This window comes from Euleptes europaea, chromosome 7 (assembly GCF_029931775.1).
Source record: "Euleptes europaea isolate rEulEur1 chromosome 7, rEulEur1.hap1, whole genome shotgun sequence".
Lineage (NCBI taxonomy): Eukaryota > Metazoa > Chordata > Lepidosauria > Squamata > Sphaerodactylidae > Euleptes > Euleptes europaea.
Genome location: NC_079318.1, coordinates 78,655,149 through 78,675,640, shown reverse-complemented (window position 1 = coordinate 78,675,640; position 20,492 = coordinate 78,655,149). Strand labels below are relative to the sequence as shown.

Genomic DNA, 20,492 nt, shown 5'->3' with positions numbered 1-20,492 from the left:
TTAGCGCTGAGGGTCCCATTACCGGGGCAGTGAATGAATGAATGTAGGGGTCATGGTCAGCGTTCCTCGCTGGGCTCCCACGTTTCCAGGTGTATGGAGAACCGGTGACAACCCACAAACACTCCTATAATCCTCTTGCCACGCCCAAGCATCTCTGCATATTTAAGCGCGAAAGGTACAAACACCGGAAGTAAACACCATTGGCTACAGCGGGGCTTACTTCTGAGTAGACATGCCTAGGATTGCTCTGAATGTATTGTTAGGTGGGCAATGTTCAAGTGGAATTAAAACATTCCGTTAAGGTTCGGAAGCTTTTGCCTGTTTACATTTAACACTTTACTTTGAAAGTAAAGTATCTCGTGAGGACAAAAAGAGAGCGAATGAGTCTAGGTAGGCTGTATCAAGTCAAGAGGAACAGAACATTAATTGGGAGTCCGTTTAATTAAATTGCTTTTTTATTTTTGATGTTCCATACGAATCAATGCGTTTAATAATGCACGGTCACTAGTGACTGAGCTCAGGTGAAAGCCACCGTTTAGAGGAGGAGGAGGAGAAGAAGTTGGTTTTTATATGCCGACTTTCTCTGCCACTTAAGGAAGTATCAAACTGGCTTACAATCACCTTCCCTTCCCCTCCCCACAACGGACACCCTGTGAGGTGGGTGAGGCTGAGAGAGCTGTGACTAGCCCAAGGTCACCCAGCTGGCTTTGTGTGTAGGAGTGGGGAAACAAATCCAGCTCACCAGATTAGCCTCCGCCGCTCATGCGGAAGAGTGGGGAATCAAACCCGGTTCTCCAGATCAGACTCCACCGCTCCAAACCACCGCTCTTAACCACCACACCACGCTGGCTAACTTACTCTGTTTGGCGGGACGCTTAAAAGGAAGGGGCTACTTCAAATACTGCCACCTCATTCATTCATATCCCATTATGCCCAACTCGGCTTACTACATTCCCCCCTCCACTTAACACATTTCCAAATCGGCTTATTACATTTCCTCCTCCCCTAGAGACAGGTTGGGCTGAGTGAGAGTGACTGACCCAAAGTCACACACACACACACCAGCTTCCATGGCAGAATGGGGCTTGCAAGTTGGGTTTCCAGCACACCAACCTGTATGCCACGCTGGTGCTTCTGGAAAACCCACACTTGATGCCAGTGTCTGGGCAACTGAAGACGGATATCGGACCTCCCTAGTTTTCTGTGGCCCCACTGCTGCTGGGGGAGGTGGGTGGCGGAAGGCAGCTTTGGCCAGTCCAATTTCTTTTAGGCTTCCCTTCCAGAGCGACCCTACTGCCGCCCCTTCTTTTCCCCCAAGCAAAGGAAGATCCAGACGTTCCTCCGCGATGGCAAGGAGAGACCTCGGGCATTTTGCACAGGGCGTCTTCGGGAGAGAAACAGAACCTCAAGCAAACAGGTTGCCAAGAGGTTGGCGGCGGTATCCCTCTCAGCACGGAATGGAAGAATTCCCAGCACTGGGAAGGCCGGGGAGTAGGGAGAGGGTCGTCCTTGATCAAGGGGCAGGCGGGGAGGAGGAAGGGGGGAAGCCATATACCCCATTGTTTTTTTAAAAAAAAAAAGATCACACTTCCCTCCCCGCACCCCGCAGAGCCCTGCTCCGTTTCAATTGCGCGTCCATCCTCCACGGTACAAGAAGGCAGCACCCACCCCCAAGAGATTCAGGACCTTGGACAGTTCTCGGGCCAATAACCCCCTTGGCGCAGGCCTCGGTCGGATTCACTCCGAAGGAGACTACTTGGGAAGCACGTCCCGTCGACTTTGCCACCAAACTCAGTCCGAATAGGTTCGGGGGCTTACTTGGTTCCTTGGAAAGGAGAAGCTTCAGCAGGCAGTGGCGGAAGGCTCTCGGAATGGTGGGCCCAGGCAAAGGGGAAGTCGGTATAGGATGCAGGATAAAACCCAGAGGTGGGATGGGGCTAGAAGGGAGATGGAGCGCTAGTTACCCTGGGGTGGGGAGAGAGATGCAAGATGGAGTGCAGGATATCTGCTTTAAGCAATGCAGGGGCAGCGTGGTGTAGTGGTTAGGAGCAGCAGACTCTAATCTGGAGAACCGGGTTTGATTCCCCACTCCTCCACGTGAGCGGTGGACTCTAATCTGGTGAACCGGGTTGGTTTCCCCATCCCTACACATGAAGCCTGCTGGGTGACGTTGGGCTAGTCACAGTAAGTCTCTCAGCCCCACCTGCCTCACAAGGTGTCTGTTGTGGGGAGGGGAAGGGAAGGAGATTGTAAGCTGGTTTGAAACTCCTTAAAGGTAGAGAAAATCGGGGTGTAAAAACCAACTCTTCTTCTTCTTAAAGGAAGTGCACAAAATTCAGAGCTCCCCCCACCATTTTCCTCTCTATTCTTGGCTCTGGTCCCTGGGCAGCCTGCCTATTGTATCTCTTCAGGGAGCTCTCCTTCTCTTCCCCCCCCCCTCCCCGACTGCCCAGCAGACGAGGCACATCCGCCACCGCCTTTAGCTTCCCCAGCCAAAGGTGAATCTAGATGAACATCGTATGTCCTGCCGAGCATGTTTCTCGCGCTCCTGTTTCTCCGGGTCAATCGCAGAAAGGAAGGGAAATTCTCACTAACCTTTGCCAGGACTATACCACACACAGCCACTTGCCCAAGGGTGTGTGCATGAGGTCAGAGGGAGATCTAAGATCAGCCCCACTTTGCTAGGCGCTGTCCAGATCTTTGTGCTGAGGGTGGGGTGGGGCCAAAAGAAGAGAGAGGGCCATGGCTAGGCTGGTCCAGGAATGGCTCTCCTGGGGGCCACGGAAGAGATGGAAGAGGGGTGATCACCAGGCGTGGCTGGAGGCCATGAACGATGAAAAAGGGAGAGAAAAGAGAGGGGGGCACTCAAAGAAAACCGGGAGGGGAATAACTGGAGGCGTCTAGAGAGCGATGATCGGCCTCGGTCCCCGTGGAATTGTTGGAGGGGAAGAAGACTGGAGGCTCACTGTGGGTTAGCCAAGTGAATGACTTTGTGAGGCTTGCCAGAGACAGCCTTGCTCCGCAGCAAGAGTGAAGCTGCCTTGAAGCTGGAGGGTGAAAGATTCAAAACAGATAAAAGGAAGTATTTCTTCACACAATGCATAGTTAAAGTGTGGAACTCCTTGCCCCAGGATGGGGTGATGGGTGCCAACGTGGAAGGCTTTTAGAGGGGAGTGGACATGTTCATGGAGGAGAGGGGTATTCATGGCTACTAGTAAAAATGGATACTAGTCATGATGCATACCTATTCTCTTCAGTATCGGAGGAGCATGCCTATTATATTAGGTGTTTTAGAACACAGACAGGACAATGCTGCTGCATTCGCCTTGTTTGTGGGCCTCCTGGAGGCACCTGGTTGGCCACTGTGTGAACAGACTGCTGGGCTTGATGGACCTTGGTCTGATCCAGCATGGCCTATCTTATGTTCTTAAGGCAGTCTTCTCATCTGGAGGGGGAGGGCTCTTCGGTAAACAGCAGTAGTCATCGACTCTTCTGCTGGGTCAGATATCTCCATCTAAGCAGAGACAAACGCCTCTAAGCAGAAAGGTAACTCTTCCTGCAAAAGTGCTGCTGAGCATGTGCAGAGAGTACACCTTTAACTTCCTGGAACACCCCCACACACACACACACCTGCTTTCTCCCAAGCCTGAAATATCTCCACGGATCTGCCTCTTCTCGAGTTGCAGGTGGTGCAAAGTCCGAACCGGGTCCCAGATTTCCCGCCTGCTCAGGAACTGAAGGTGAAGAGGAATAAACGAAAGATTTTTGCATAGGATGCAAACTGCATCTGGTGAAGTGAACTCGGACTTAAGAAAAGTGAAGGTGGAATATATTTTGTTAGTCCTTAAGGGGCACTGGATACCTGTTTTTATAAACTGAGCAGGCATAGAATCATAGAGTTGGAAGGGATCACCAGGGTCATCTAGTCCAACCCCCTGCACAATGCAGGAAATTCACAACTACCTCCCCCCGCACAGATGTCTTTATGGCCACTCCCAGCTGAGTGGGGTGGGGAATGAGATGCAGGAGGTGCCCGCCGTCAGGCCGCATCTCCAACGAGCGAAAAAGAGCCGGCGGACAGACTGCCGCGGTGCCCGTCGGGAACTGTAGTTTCTTCTCTGAGCCGGGCTGAGTGCCTGGAGGCGCGCGCACCACCCCGGGTCCCTCCTCCTTCCCGGCAGGCTCCGCGGCTGCAGGTGGAGGAGTGGCGGGAGTGCGGCCAAGATGGCGGCTCCGGGCGGCGCTGCTGAGGAGGCGCGGCGTGGCAGGTCAAGTCCGGGGAGGGGGTTGGGTTGGGGGGGCTGGGCGAGGAGGCAAAAGGGGCGCCGTTCGCTGTAAGTGGCGGGACTGGAGTTCCCCTTGGTTGCTCCGGCAAGGCCCGCTGCCTTCCTGATGCGGGTGGCGGCGGGAAAACATCGCTCTGCATGTGGTCAGAGGCTCCTCAGACATATTGAAGCGCGGACGCGAAGGGAGGAGGGAGCCAGGCCGGCCGGCCGGCCCCTTTGTAAAACGAAGGGCCCGCCCCGGTCTGGAACGGTAGGGTGGAAGAGAACTGCGGGCGATCTCCCTTCTCTCTAATGGGTTTCTCTCCCTCCCTTTCTCCTACACAGCGGGAGGAGGGATGACTCGCTGGATACTCTCCTCTCCTGCCTGCCCCTCACCCCCTCGCTTTCCCCACGGAAAAGGACCACAAGCCAGTCAAAGACGGAACCACCACTGCTCAGGACCAGCAAGCGGACCATCTACACGGCAGGGCGGCCCCCCTGGTACAATGAGACGGGCACACCTTTCAAGGAGGCCTTTGTGATCGGTAAGGAAGCTCGAAGCCGGCCCTCGAGTCTCTCCAGCATTCTTGAGTGACTGGGGACTCTGCCTTGATTTGCTGGTCCTCCCACAGCTAGCTAGATCACTGGCTTTCTCTTTGTGCCCTTGTCCTGATGCTTCTCCTCTGGACCCCACGTGCTGGATCCCAGACCTCCTCTTGTCCATTTTTTCCTTTACTGGCGACTGTAGTTCTCTCTCCGTATAAGACAAACTAAAATACCGGATGTTGACTAGACCTTTGATTCTGGCTGGCTGATTCTAAAGCGTCTGTTGGGATTTTGTTGGCATCTGGTGTGGAATCAGCATCCACACTTGTCGTTCAGGGCAGCACAGCATTGATGGGGCTTGATTGCTAGCAGTTTGTTCTACTGATGAGAGAAGGGAAAGGCTTGGGCAGCGATGGAGACACAGAATAAGGAACGTGCTAGAGAGGACACAAGATGGGTCAGACAGAAAGACTAAAGGATTCTCCCTCCATTTTGTAATCATCATTGATTTTTTTTATGCATCTTTAAAATCATAGAGTGGGAAGGGACCACCAGGGTCATCTAGTCCAACCCCCTGCACAATGCAGGAAATTCACAACAACCTCCCCCCCACACCCCCAGTGATCCTTACTCCATGCCCAGAAGATGGCCAAGATGCCCTCCCTCTCATCATCTGCTCAAGGTCGTAGAATCAGCATTGCTGACAGATGGACATCTAACCTCTTAAAAACCACCAGGGAAGGAGAGCCCACCTCCACCCGAAGAAGTCTGTTCCACTGAGGAACCTCTCTAACTTTGTCTATAGGGTGTGGGGTTCTTAGAGTGAATAAGCATCCCATTCTCCCTTCTTCTTTACCCTTCATTGCCGCTTTGCTGTGTTCTTGGATTGTGAGTCCCTATTTCTTTTAGGTGGACTCGGGTTTTTGGCTGTGAAGAGACTGACTCTCAGAACTGTTCTGCACATTGATCTGTCCTGGTGTCTCTCTGATAGTGGCTCCCAATACTCTGATCCTTCCAGTTTAACCTCTTGAGAGGGCTCACTCCTCATTGTTCCCCATCAACTGAAGGCTCCAGATTTATAAGCTACTTTATGATGGTCTCTTCCCCTCTGCTCTGTTTGTAGGCTTGTGTGGTGGAAGTGCATCAGGCAAGACCACAGTTGCCAATAAAATCATCGAAGCTTTGGATGTGCCTTGGGTGGTGCTTCTCTCTATGGACAGCTTTTACAAGGTGGGTGGCTTTGATGCAGCCTTTTGGCTCAGCCTTCTAGAGCTAAGGCCATCCCAACTAATCCCTAGTTCCCCAGTTTTGCTTTTCTGACCACCTTGCCTGTGGTGCTATCCTAGGTGCTGAACAAGGAGCAGCAGCAGCAGGCTGCCTGTAACAAGTACAATTTTGACCACCCTGACGCCTTTGACTTTGACCTGCTGATCAGTGTCTTAAGGAAACTCAAAGAGGGAAAGAGTGTTAAAGTTCCTGTATATGATTTCATCACACACAGTCGGCGCAAGGAGTGGGTATGTAAGGGTAGGGGCTAGAAAGAGGGATCTCTCTGTCTCTTAGGTACCTTGCTGTGAGTATTGACGTGGCCACCAAAACTGGGTCCTTAGGTCATGACTAGACCTGTTTTAAATGTGTAACTTGTGAAAATTTCTTATTTGAATATTTATATGGCTACATGGTTTGGGGGAAGTGGATGTTTGAGCTCACAAAAAGTAGGGAAAAGAAGAGTTTAGGTGTACCTCAGTCACCTAGACTCAAGGAGGAATCAACAATGAGGTGCAATTGGTAGAAGAAACACTTAAATGTGTGTATTAAAAAGTTGTTCTTGCTACAACTGTTTGGACCTTGGCTATAAAATACTTGCCTAAATCAAAAGGCCTAGAAGTGTTTGTGGAGAACACTTGGAGTTGGGTTTTGTTGAGCCATTGAAGTGAAGGGAATGGCTTCTTAGAAGGCCCACCCTTTTCAATCTAGCCTTTACTAATATGCAAAATCTTATTTTAAATTGTCCGACATGGAAGGCTTGTGCTGGGAAGTAGGACATTAAAAGCAGCCAATGAAAATGTAAAGTGGGCTCTATTTATACCGTGCCAGGCTCACTGATAGCACTGCAGATGTTTTTTAAAAGAGGAATAGATGCAGTGGGTCTCTGGGGACTGAGGTTTGGTGTGATTGATGCTGGTGGGGGGAATCCAACCTTCTAATTCAAAATGGTTAGCAGAGACTGCCTCTGCTTTAAAAAGTAATTTCATTGCACCTGCAAGGGGAGAAACTTGCTTTCTTTGTTAAAACAAAAGCTCAGGCTTTCAGGATTCTGTTATCTGAGACTGTCTTGCCTCTCCAGTGGGTCAGAGCCCTGTGGGTCAGGACATTTGTATTCCCAAATGAGATCTTCACAGAGAGTGGCTTCTTTGTTGGACCTTTAACCCTTGATAGGTTGACATTAAGCTGTGTGTCTTTCTTTGAGAGTCAGGGAAGTGTAGCTAATGAGATGCTGCCCTGTAGCCAAAGAACGGGGTCCATTTGGACTGTTTGCCCTTGAGGAGCCTGAGAGACATCCCCCTCCTCTGCTTGAGCCTTGACATTTCCTCTCTCTGCAGAAAACTATCTATGGGGCCAATGTCATTGTCTTTGAAGGGATCCTGTCCTTTGCCAATAAGGAGCTTCTTCAGGTACTGTCCTGGGCTAAAGAGTGGAAACATGGGGGGCTGGGGGGGCAGTCTGTCATGGTTCAGGTGGCTGGTCTCTCAGATGCCTGTTCTTGGACTAGCAAGATTGGGGGAGGCCTTCCACCCCAGCTCCCCAGCCTGTAGTTCTCATCTTAACCTGTGGCTCCTCCAGCTCCTGGACATGAAGGTGTTTGTGGATACGGACTCGGACATCCGACTGGTACGGCGGCTGAAGCGGGACATCATGGAGCGCGGGCGGGACGTGGTGGGCGTCATCAAGCAGTACAGCAAATTTGTGAAACCGTCCTTCGAGCAATACATTGAACCCACTATGCAGGCAGCAGACATCGTTGTACCCCGGGGTGAGGAGGGGAGCTTGTTTGGAGTGTGATGGGGGGGGGGAGAGTTGGTGCATGCTTGACAACCTCTCATCATGGGAGGAACTGGCGTTGGGGAAGAATTTGGCAGCTGCTAATGAAAGAAAGGAGCCCCGTGGCTCAGAGTGGTAAGCTGCAGTACTGCAGTCCAAGCTCTGCTCATGACCTGAGTTCAATCCCGACGGACGTTGGTTTCAGGTTGCTGGGGGTAAAGGGAAGATGACTGGGGAAGGCACTGGCAAACCACCCCATAAACAAAAGTCTGCCTAGTAAACGTCGGGATGTGACGTCACCCCATGGGTCAGGAATGACCCGGTGCTCACACAGGGGACCTTTACCTTTTAATGAAAGGGAGTATGTTGGCTTCGGCTCCTGTTGGGTGTGGCATTTGCTTGTTTCATTTGGATATCCAACTAGGAGGCTTGTTCCTTTATAGCCTGGTAGATTTCTGTACTCAGCTGGAGTTGATCACTCTGCTGGTACCTTTGATTTTTTTGCTGGAGACTTTTTCACATGGTTCATTCTGAGTTTGGGTTAAAACTAAACTGGAACATCTCCAAACATCTAAGGCTGCATATCGACTGCATTTCACATATTGGGGGAAAGAACACCAGTGCTTTTTAAATGTTAATGTGGCGACAAAATACTTACAAAATATCAATATCTTGCATGCCACTTATGATTGTGTTTTTTCACTTAGTGAATTTCTATGCCACCTCTCCAAAGAACCTTCTGGAGATGGCTTCATTGAAGTCAAATCCAAATGTATAATATTTGATGAATGCTCAAGAAATATTTAAGTACTCTGTAAATGGGTGAATTTGGGGACACAGTTCATTTAAACTGTGCTGAGCATAGGGGTTGAGAATGAGCTGGGATGATGCTAGTTCAAGGTTTACCTTGGCTGTGTACTTAGAGATACTCTGGGGGTTACCGCACTTTGTATTCCCAGCGATGTATTAAGAGTTTGAAAATGTTATAAAAACCAGCACTTTAAAATGGTTTTTGGATGCCACAGCTAAAAAATGGTTGGAAGACGTCTTCACAGCTAAAGGGGCCAAACAAAGTGCGAACAGTATTTTTTATAACGTTTTCAAACTCTTAATACATCGCTGGGAATACAAGTGCGGTAACCCCCTCTGTTTCTTTTTGTTTAAACCCTCTTGGCCACTCCCACTTGCAGTGTGAAATATACTGGCCTTATCATATAAGGTAGTTATTAGAACAGGCTGAGATAAGGTCACTGAATGAAGTGCTTTGACCCAAAGTTGTTTAAAACATTGTTTCCCCCTCCTCCTTTCTATTCTCACAAATGTGAGGTAGGGTTGTTTATTTGTTTCTTGCTGTCGAGTTGTAGCCGATTTATGGCAATCCTATAGAGTTTTCAAGGCAACAAATGAACCAAGGAGGTTTGCCATTGCCTACCTCTGCATAGCAACTCTGGACTTCCTTGGTAGTCTCCCATCCTGGTAGTCTCACCAGGGCTGACCTTGCTTAGCTTCTGTGATCTGAAAAGATCAGAGTAGCCTGGGTTATCCAGGTCAGGGCATGAGGTAGGTTAGGGTGTGAGAAAATTGCTGGTCCAAGGTAATCCTCTGAGCTTCCATGGCAGGACAGGGATTTGAAGCTGACTTTTCCCTAGATCCTCGTCTCACGCTCTAACCACGCCACCACTGTGGCTGTCCCATCTGCAGTTCTGTGTTCCCAGAGGAGGAGGACCAGACACCTTAATCTCCTCCCACCACGGGATTCAGAAAACAATAATCTCCCCTCCTTTTGCCACTACTTTTTCAGGTGGAGAGAACTTTGTTGCTCTGGACTTGATCGTTCAGCATGTGCACAGCCAGCTGGAGAAGGTAAGGACATTGGGGGAGGGGACTCGGGGGTGGGGAGGAGACAGCCATTTCCCCTCACCTCCAGTGCTGCAGCCCCTCACTGTCACTCTTCATGTCACACCTTCCCAGTGCCTCCCACCCTTTGCTTGAGATCCCAGTCCAGGATCTATTCCCTTCCATTCCCACCTTTGCCAGCCTCCCCCCAAACCCCATTCAACAAACGTGTGAGGCCCCTGCAGATCTCATGCCAGGCTCACGTAACTGCGGCTCCTCCCAGTCTGCCCCCCCCCCCACCGGCCCCATCGCACTGTAGCCATCCCTGAATGAATGAGCAGTGGAGGGGATGGAGGGTGGGGTACCAGTGAGACTAGTATCCTGAGCCAGGTCATGGGGCAGAGCTTGCTGTGTGCAGTGACGGGCTGTTCTGTGTTTCTCTCCCCCCTCCCCCCACCTGGTAATGGCTTTGCTGCCTTCTGATGTGGGCTCCTACTGCCGATGCCCAGCGTGAAATCATGGTCAGGTATGATGGCGGCCCTGAAGGAGCAGAACTAGACCCCCTTCCTCTTCCCCTCCCCTCCCCCGTCCTGCCTCACCCCCATCCCTGTGCCTTTCCCTGCCGCACAGCAAGCCAGCCAGTGGGAGAGCAGCTGGGTAGTAGTGGGAGTCTTCTGGTGCGTTCAAGAGCCAGCTGGGGAGAAGGACCTGGAGGTGGTGAGGGGAACGTAGGGAGCCTCCTGCACTCTGGGTTGTTCTAGAGGGGGGGGGGCACAAAAAGCTGACTGCTTGCTGGCTTCCTTTGTGGGGCCCGCAGTTCGTCCAGAATTGCAGCTGATCTCCAGACCATAGAGATCAGTTCCCCTGGACAACTTGGCAGCTTTGGAGGGCAGACTCTATGGCATCGCATCCCTGCTAAGCTCCCTCCCTTCCCCAGATTCCATCCTCCCCAGGCACTGCTCCCAAACCTCCATGAATTTCTCCAAACGCATTCGGCACCCCTGCTTGTAACATGTGCTCTGTTTGGTGACTGGGGAGCTCTGCCCCCCCCCCCCCCAAGCCAGCGGGGCTCGCTTTGCAGGTCTGAGATGTGTCACCTCGGCCATCCCAAGACTTGGCAAGGGGGCAGGGGAGGTCGTGGTGTGTCGCCCTGTCTGTTTCTGCCGCTTGGGGGCTGCGTTGGATGGAATTTATTGGTCTCGGCAGTAGCTTCCTAACCACCTTCCCCTCTTCCAGATGTATCCAGCCCCCTTGGCTTCCAATGGGGTCTCTGAAAGGTGCATGCCTATATGAGGCAGCATCTGCTCTGTTTTGCCCAATGGTGGGTGGGATGGAGAGAGAAGGGGTGCAGCTGCTGTTACTGTTACGGCAGCGAAGCTTTGAGGTCCCAGCTGCTCCCCCCCCTTTTGGTACTGTGGGGCAGATCCCTCCTTCTGCTCCCCCCCTCCCACCCCGTGTGTGTGGCAGGAAGCTGCTGCCATTTTGCCCCCTCCTAATGCCCTCTGTCTATCTGTCTGTCTATCTCTCTTCCATCCCTGCTGGGCCTTGGCATCTTCACCAGAGGAAGCTACGCTGGCATATGTGAGGACACTTGGTCTCCTTTGGCTGTTCCCTGATGCCCTGCCCCTCCCTCCCTTTGTGTGGGGCTTGTTGGGGTTGGGGTGGGTGAGCCAGCAGATGTCTTCCTGCTGTTTCCAGGCATTGAAGTTTGGGGTGGGGAGGGGAGAATTACATGTTTAAACCCTCATTGTTTGACATCAGTATGGATAATGGCTTGCTTGCTTGTGCCCAGATTAGCCTGGCACAAGATGCCACCTCCTGATGCAGTACTGCAGCACAGCAGACAACCATCCCTTTCCTCCTGCTCAGCCTTCTGTCCCGGAAAGAGGGTGGCCTCCCCTGTCCTGTCTGTGAGAGGCGGTCCTCTTTTCATGACCCTGAACATCTGTGCCTTTGCCCCTTTGTGCAGAGAGGGAATTTGGGCTGTCAATGATGGGAGGGGCCCAGGACCTTCACAGATGGGGTGGCAGAGGAGTCCCACTGAGGCACAAATGTTCATGCAGTCTGCAGGCTCTCCTGGATCCTTCAGAAGGGGGCAATGGAGGGAGTCCTGCATCTGGAACTCCCTCTCTTTTGCATGACCCACGCACTCTTCTCTTCCTGCACAGAGCAGCCTTGGCCTCAGCCCACCAGGGACAGCCGTTGCCAAAAACGCTGAGCGTCCTGGAGAGCACGCCGCAAGTCCGTGGGATGCACACCATCATCAGGTACTGGGTGTGCTGCAGCCCTGGTCCTTCTTTCTTGCCCGCAGGAAGTTAGAATAACCGCTAGGGAGGTCCCCTTGGCCCGTAGACTGCCAATTTAGGGCAGGTTAAGGTAGAAATCAGCATGCCTCATTCCAGAATATCTTCTATGGCTGGAAAATGGGAATCGCCCACTTTTTTCCTCCTTACTCCATAGGAACAAAGATACCACCAGGGATGAGTTCATCTTCTACTCCAAGCGTCTTATGCGCCTGCTGATAGAGCACGCCCTCTCCTTCCTGCCACTCAAGGTACTGCATCCTTCATCTCTCTTCCTTTGTTATCCCAGTGGGGGGGACTACTAACTATTCTGTGTGGTCCCGATGCTGCGCATGGACCACTGGCCTTGTGCTGGTGGCAGCACTTCCTCTGCCTCCTTTCTCTTTCCCCAAGCCTATTGCCGTCTGTCTTGGTTTTTGCAGCCAGTGACCGTGGAAACACCGCAGGGGACTGTCTACGAGGGGAAACGTTTCCACAGGCAGCGGGTGAGCCGCTCTTCTCTCCTCCCTCCTGCAGGGTCCAAAGGTTCAGAGGGCTGAAGAAGGAACATGATTTTTTGGGGAGACTAGGAAAATGGGAAGCTGCCGTGCTGAGCCAGACAATTACACAGCACACTTTTCTCTCTAGTGAGAATTCAGAGCAGCTTATGACACTGTTCTCTCCTCCTCTATATTATCCTCACAACAACCCTGTGAGGTTGGTTAAGCTAAGAGGGGGACTGGCTCAAGGTCGCCCAGCAAGCGTGCAGGGCAGAGTGAAGATTCAGACCTGGGTCTCCCAGATCCTAGGCTGGCATTCTAATACACTGGATCTCAGTTTGAAATTTCAGAGTTGATTGAATCAGTTTTATTGTGTTTCCGTGTCAAAGGGTTGTTTGTTTTTAACGAGCCGTACACAGCTTTGGGCAATTTTATACTAAATGGATATATATAAAAGAGTTTAGGAGGAGGGTGTTGATTGACGGGGGTTTGCACAGGGACTAAGTTGGGCTACCCAGCCAAGTCTCAGGGCCTGCTGCTTTCTCCCCTCCAGATCACCGGCGTCTCCATCCTGCGCGCAGGCGAGACCATGGAGCAAGCCCTCACAGCCGTCTGCAAAGACATCCGCTTGGGCAAGATCCTCATCCAGACCAACCATGACACAGGGGAACCTGAGGTGGAGAGTGGGATGGGGGTCAGGGGGAGACCCAACACTGGGGGAGGGAAAGTGGGAAATGTGGGATGGGATGGGCTGGCTGACCATGGGCCCCTTGTCCTCTTTCCAGCTGCACTACCTCCGGCTGCCCAAGGAGATCAGTGAGGATTACGTCATCTTGATGGACAGCACTGTGTCCACAGGGGCTGCTGCCATGATGGCCGTGCGGGTGCTGCTTGTAAGTGAAGACCCCCCGACGTGTAATGCGGAGACCCACAGAGGGGCATGCGTGTCGGGATGGCAACTGGGTCTGGAGACACAAACAGACACATGTGCCTTGTAGGTTGAGGGTCAGGACCCAAGGACTTTCATCAATACCAATGTCGTGGCGTTGGGGCTATGGGTCTCCCGTCTGCGGGTTAGGGCCTGGAACCTTCAGGGTGTGTGTATTCAGGAATCAGTTTGGGGAGATGTGTGGCTTTTGTTAGATGCCCGGCTTTTGTTGGAAGAGTGCAAGTCAACCAGAAAAATTCCCCACTCTGATTCAGGATAAATGTAAATGTTTATTAAAGGTACTACATAATACATACTAAAGCGTAGAGACAGAGGCAACCTCTAGCTGCCTAACTATCTGGGAACAGGAAGAGAAGTGTTTTTGAGGAGGAGGAGGAAATTGCCCTAAGAATATCAGTCTGAGGACAGGCAAGAGGTCACACAGAAAAGGATGGAAAAGTCCCTAACCTTACTATCCTATCTAGGTGTTTGCTTGCCCGCTCCTGCAGGGTCTTCTTCTCATTCCTTTGCACACTAGATATAGCCGTTTCCAATAGCTTTCTCTCCTGTACACACATGAAGCTTCCTTATACTGAATGAGACCCTCGGTCCATCAAAGTCAGTATTGTCTACTCAGACCGTCAGTGGTTCTCCAGAGTCTCAGGTAGAGGTCTTTCACGTCACCTACTTGCCTGGTCCCTTTAACTGGAGATGCCGGGGATTGAACCTGGGACCTTCTGCATGCCAAGCGGATGCTCTACCGCTGAGCCACGGCCCCTCCTTCTCCTTTTGCGCTGGAGATGCTGGGGTATTAAGAGGCTCTCCCCCACAGCCCCAACCTGTAATCGGCAGAGAGTGTGCTGGGGAGCTCATAGATGAATATGTTGCTTGACTTGTTTCTTTAAATTACTGGTTATTGACGATCGGTGTTAATTTTTTTAACACACAATTTGTATATTGCATTGTTGTCCCCCAGCTTGGATCAGGAGCAAGGCTGGGGTTTATAAATATTGTAAATAAATATGCCACAGGACCATGACGTGCAAGAGGACAAGATCTTCCTCCTTTCACTGCTGATGGCTGAGATGGGGGTCCATTCAGTGGCCTATGCCTTCCCCCGTGTACGTATCATTACCACGGCAGTGGACAAGAGCGTCAACGAGGAGTTCCACATTATCCCTGGCATTGGTAAGTGGGAGCTGGCCCTGACAGGGTTCTGGTCCTCTGAAGCCATATCTCATTTGGGTTGTTGTCACACCTGCAGCATGGTTTTCCCACCAAGAAGGAGCCTTGCAGATAAGGAGCATGCCTCAAAGAATGTTGTCACACCTGTAGCATGGTTTTCCCACCAAGAAGGAGCCTTGCAGATTAGGAGCATGCCTCAAAGAAGCAGTTTCTCATGCTCTGGTCTCCCTTTTAACAGAGGAGAGGGGGTTGAAAATACGTGGGTCGGCAATCGGTCTTTCAGAACAAGGAACTGTGGTGTAGAATCCACCTTCAGACCCTTGGTCCATCAGTATTGTTTACTCAGACCGGCAGCGGCTCTCCAGGGTCTCAGGCAGGGGACTTTCACATCACCTACTTGCCTGGTCCCTTTAACTGGAGATGCCTGGGATTGAACCTGGGACCTTCTGCATGCCAAGCAGGTGCTCTACCACTGAGCCACAGTCCCTCCCCAAGGATTTGCCACTGCTTGAGAAACTGGTTTAATGTCTAGCTAAGGATTTACCACTGCTTGAGCAACTGGTTTAATGTCTAGAATTTTCTTGGGAAGGGCAGAGCCTCCTGTTTCTGCTGTCATGTTGGTAAGAAACGTGCCTTTCTCTCCTGTTAGGCAACTTTGGAGACAGATACTTTGGCACTGATAGTACCACGGGTTGGTACGAGAGTGACGGCGTGGACTGCTGAGCTCGTTTGGCGGAACAGCACTTCATCTCTTTGGTGTGTGGGGGCATGTCTGTGGGCAGCCTTACCACGGGCATCACTGCCAGGACCACTGCAGCTCTTAGCAGAGGCCAGTTCTGCATGTGCCCCCTTCTCTGGTGCATCAGATGGAGAACTGCTGCTGCTACCTCCTTGTCCATGGGGTCCCCACTTGGTATTTATTGGTATTTATGGGGGTAGTTTGTTTCCTTCCCGGCACTCTGGCTGCTGCCCCTCCCAGCACTGACTGGCTTTACTGAGGCCTGATGTGCTAGCTCAAGGGCCCTGTTTGAGGGGAACAGCCTAAAATTGTCCCGGTGCCCCGTTTATGCCATTTGTGGCTCTCTCGCAGGCTGTGAGGCTTCTCTGGCTGTTGCCTCATTCACAACCTTCCTTTCCTGGCACATTCCCCTCCCCACCCCCGCCCTTCTGTTGAAAACAACTGCACCGGCGTTCAACACCGCAAACATGGCAATAAGAGATCCATCCTGGCGGTGGGAGTCCACTGCTCCCCTTCTGCCCAGAACTGGGCCTGCCTTCCTCCAAGTGGCTGTTGGCCTGGAATAGGTTCTGGTCACCTGCAACACTCCCTTTGTCCTCTTTGCAGATGGGTGAATGGGGGCATTAGGGACGGTACTGCCCACCCTCACCTGCTCTGTATTGTCAAGTACTGTACTCAGCTGCCTTCCTTGCTTTTGTACGTGATAATAAAGACCTACACAAACTTGTGCTTGTTACTTTTGGGAGGGGCGCCTCTTGGCTGGTCATGCATGCAGCTCTTGTTGGCTTCCGATAGCAGTGAAGATGGGTAGGTGGCTGTGCTTTGTATGCCCATGGCTTGCTGCAGTTCCTCAGGTGCCCAGAACTGACTGGTGGTGCTGGGGAGAGGACCTGCTTAGGCTCTAATTCACCCTTGAACTCTAATAGTACTTTACAGTGAAGAGGAGCAGTTTTGTCACATTACAACTCCAGTGTTCACATTTGTATTCTATTTTTTAAATTTTAAAGCACATAAGTTGTTTTAGTTTCCATTTGTGGCAGAAAAGAGGGATCTTAGTGCTATAAATAATTTTAGAGGGCTCCCTGCTTTACATCCTAGTTTGCTGAGCACAATCAGAAAGGATTCACAACTCTTACAAAGTGTGATACTCAATGTGTTAACTGCCGTTTTCGGGGAGGACTGGAGAAATACTTAGGAGGGAACAAGGGGAGAGTTCCGAAAAGGTAGGATGCTTTGGTGTTCACTGTTGGTGTTGGGCTGGCCGTTCAGTCCCCTGACGAGGGTCAGGGCTGAGACTTAACTAGCCATAGTCCAATGGGATGAGGCTGCCCTTCGGAATTGCAACTGAAGCGAGATTCTCCATTCATATGTTAGGGCACTATGAGCAGGAGTTAGTGCAAAGAATAAGATGGAGATGGGGTTTTTTGTTGTCTTGATGGTCTACTCTTTCCCCCATCAAAAGGTAGAAGAAATCTGGAATTTTATATAAGCTCCACCCTTTGGAGGGGGCTAATGTACCCATCCCTTTCAGTCCCTGTGCTCTATGTAGTCCCCAAATTCCTGTTTCAAGCGGTTGGAAGGGCAAAACTGCTTTGCAAGGCTTCTCTCTTGCATTTCAGTAATGCCCTGGAAGAGCTCTACTGGGGTGAGGGGAGAGACCGAGGGTGAGCAGTGAGTGACTGTAGTGACCCTTTATTATTTTTGAAGCTATTGCTAACCTGCAAATGCTTTCTGGGATAAAAGAGGTGGAATAAACATTGTTTATTTTTTAGTCAGAGTTGCCTTTTGAAAAATTAGGGCATTTCTGAACCTGAGTGGAATGTTTCCCAATTTGTTTCCCCGAATGAGTAACTTCTGCTTATTACAGGAAGCTTTTCTTTTGAGGAGATAATTTGCTTGTGTGAAGAAGCAAAGGGAAGCAATTTAAACGCATTCCTTGCAAATAAGAGTGCTTATGGGCATGTGAAATAGCTTCATGTAGAACAGGGTTTCTCATTAACACTGAATCTGGGACCTTCAGCGTACAAAGAAATTCAGCGCTGTACCGCAGCCTCCAGCCCTTCCTCCAGTGGATGCACCGTTGCTTTTCTCTCTTCCAGGGACTTATTTGGAAAATTCTAGCCAGTGAGCATCCAGAGTTAGAGGCTGTACCATGTTTGTTCACTCGACACCCAATGCTTGTTGACGTTGACTCGACACCCAATGCTTGTTGACGTTGACATGTATTGTGCCTTGGAGGAAGTTCTTCCAGCCTGCCTGAGGAGACTTCCTCTAACTTGTAAGAAGGCTTTGTATTAGGGTTGCCAACATCCAGGTACTAGCTTTAGATCTGCTATTACAAGTGATCTCCAGCTAATAGAGGTCAGTTCACCTGGAGAAAATGGCTGCTTTGGCAATTGGACTCTATGCCATTGAAGTCCCTCCTCAGGCTCCACCCCAAAAATCTCCAGGTATTTTGCAAGCCGGAGCTGGCGACCCTACTTAGTAAACTGGAAGAAAGCTCTGCTCTGTGGAGTAGTGGCACACATTCTACTTTGTGTCAGGTCTTCTGGAAGCAAAGTTACAGAGGTGGAGCTAAATGCTTCGTATTATGTGTAGCTGGGTCAACCACCCGGCTTTGTTCTGTATACAAGTGGAAGTCGGAAGTGAAACGAAATGCAATTCCACAATCTTTACAGCCAAGGCTTTTGACACCCTTGGCCAAGGAGAGAAACGCAGAGGTTAAGGATAGCCCTGCATTGAAGACCGCTACTGTTACTCTTTTATCTATATTAAAAAAAAATGCCCCCTGCAAAAACGCCTCGGGTAAAATCAATGGGATTATTCCCCCCCCCCCGGAAGTTACACTGGGCACCCATGGAGACAAGGCGGGCGTGCTTCATTCTGTCATAGAGACTGGAAAACCCGTAAGGCCAAACAATCTGACTACCGACAGAACAATTTTCAACCTGTGCGTAAAAATAAAAAGCCGCCCTCGGGCTGCATTATTCATATTGGCTGAGTTGCATGGCTCCGGCCCGGGGCTTCCCTCAAGCGGAAGCTCCCCGCGGTGGAATGTCGCGCGCGCCTCCCGTCCTCGCGCCGAACGCGTTTACCCTTCTCTACCTCTATGGGGCGGTTCACCTCGGCCGCTCCTTGTTGAGGTTTCGGGCCGTGCGCATGCGCCCGAGCTTTCCGCTTACGGGTGAGAGCGGAAAAAAAATACTTCCGAGCATGCGCAGTAGGAAAAGCTGGGCCGGGTTGGAGCGGAGCTGAGAACCGGGGACAGGTGAAGGCCGCAGGTTGGTGCGAAGGGGCCGGGGAGGAGGGGGCTTCGCCGTTGCCTCGCTTGGGGGCGTGTGTGTGTGTTCTTACAGTGCATGACGTCGCTCTGGTGACGTCGTCAGCCTGGTGTTGCGTCACTCAGCCCTCCCAGACGCCATTGTGGAAGTTCCCGTCTGTTGTCTGGCAGGGGCGTGGGGAGAGGTAGGCCGGGATGCGGCGGCTGCAGGCGGGGTGTGTGGGTGGGGTGGCTGTGCTAAAAAGAAAACGCTTCTCCCTTTGAGTTTCTGCCTGCGCAGGACCCCCACTCCCCTTGCAGGAGAGTCCTCCCCGCACCGACCCCAAGACGCAGGTCTGCCCAAGGCCTCCGCGCTGTTTTTCCTCCCTGAGGTTTCGTGGTGGTTCTCTCTTGCCCGCCCCTCCGGCCTTGGGCAGTGTGGTCCCGTTGCTGCCTCCTGGGACTGGTTTTGCCACCCGTGCGGGTGGGTGTGCCCCTTTAAAGCGTGGGGAGCAGCAGGTCTCCCATCTAGGGTGAGGGCTGGTGTGATTTAGGGTTATGTTGGACCCTGATCTGGAATCCTTGGTCCAAATCCCAGTCTGCCAACTTGTTTACGCGGGTAATAAGAGAAATGTACTGAACTGGGATGGAGTCCAGTAGCACCTTAAAGACTAACAAAAATATTTTCTGGTAGGGTATGAGCTTTCGTGAGCCACAGCTCACTTCTTCAGATACAGCTAGAATGTGAATCCACGATGGATAGCTGTATCTGAAGAAGTGAGCTGTGGCTCACGAAAGCTCATACCCTACCAGAAAATATTTTTGTTAGTCTTTAAGGTGCTACTGGACTCTTGCCCTTTTTGACTACTGCAAACAGACTAACACGGCTACCCACTGTGAAATGGGATGGTTCAGAAAGATGCTTCGGTAAGGGGTAGGGGGCTGAGCTGTTGACGGATGCTGTAAGTATTAAACAATTTAACGTTGTTTAAATGGTTCTGCTTTGTTGCAGCTCTAAAAGTTCTGGCTGGTTTCAGACTTCTGCAATCCTAACCTTGTCATCCTGTAGTTTGTATCTGCTTTAAACTGTAATCTGCCTTCAGTCTCAGTGAGAAAGGTGGAAATTATATAATGCAACTAAATAAGTACACGGACTTATTTGAAGATACGTTACTAGTTATGTGAAGTTGTCTTGTGCCTGCCGGCGGTGTTATAAGAAGGAAACTAAGGCCAGGGAGCCATATTACACCACTCTCAACTTCTTGAAAGAGAGGTGGGATGAAAATGTGCCAGGGAAATAGCTAGGATTTGAACACTGGACTATTGTTAGGGTTAGGCATGGTCTTTGGGGCACCTCACAACCTGATGTGTTTAAATAAATTTGAATCACACACGGTGTTCACTAGAATGGGTGGTGAGTTCCTGACGCCGACATCTTAAGTTTATGAGTTTGGGGGTCTGTTCTGCTGCTGCTTACAGAAGTGTTTCCTGATCTCCGGCCCACCTGATTCATGCACCCAACTCAAAGTAGAACTGATGAGTGAAGTTCACTTGGGGGAGGGGAGTTCCTGATCACATTTCATCACAGGTTCCTCAAATGGGGAATCAATGCACGTGTCTGGCTCTTGGGCAGAAGCATCCCAGGAAACTTATTTATTTATATATTTATGTCCTGCTTCCTCTCCAGTGGGCACACCATTCTCCCTCTGTCCTCACAACAACGACCCTGTGAGGCAGGTTCGGCCTCGCTGGCCCTAGGTCCCCCTCTTTGAGATTTCGTGGCAGAGTGGGGATTTGAATCTGGATCTCCCAGATGCTAGTCCGACAATTGAACAACTACACCATGCTGACTAAAGGAGGGGCAAAGAGGTCACTTTTCCTGCAGGACTGCTTTCACCTTTTTCTTGCCA

The 20,492-nt window shown here is 51.1% G+C and overlaps 1 protein-coding gene across 2 annotated transcripts; it reads left to right on the top strand.

Moving 5' to 3' along the window:
* Positions 1–4,186: 4,186 nt before the first annotated feature.
* On the top strand, positions 4,187–15,343 carry LOC130480466 (uridine-cytidine kinase-like 1). Of its 2 annotated transcripts, none has more exons than XM_056853001.1 (15): positions 4,187–4,268; positions 4,611–4,810; positions 5,935–6,041; positions 6,158–6,328; positions 7,415–7,486; positions 7,656–7,845; positions 9,655–9,716; positions 11,251–11,270; positions 11,858–11,956; positions 12,150–12,243; positions 12,415–12,477; positions 13,025–13,147; positions 13,257–13,364; positions 14,431–14,587; positions 15,234–15,343. In XM_056853001.1, the coding sequence occupies exons 1-15, from the start codon at positions 4,225–4,227 to the stop codon at positions 15,305–15,307; spliced, it is 1,584 nt and encodes a 527-aa protein (XP_056708979.1). In that variant the 5' UTR covers positions 4,187–4,224; the 3' UTR covers positions 15,308–15,343. The 2 variants fall into 2 exon arrangements, with proteins under 2 accessions (XP_056708979.1, XP_056708980.1); XM_056853002.1 differs by lacking the exon at positions 11,251–11,270 and adding an exon at positions 10,199–10,215.
* The last annotated feature ends 5,149 nt before the right edge of the window (positions 15,344–20,492 follow it).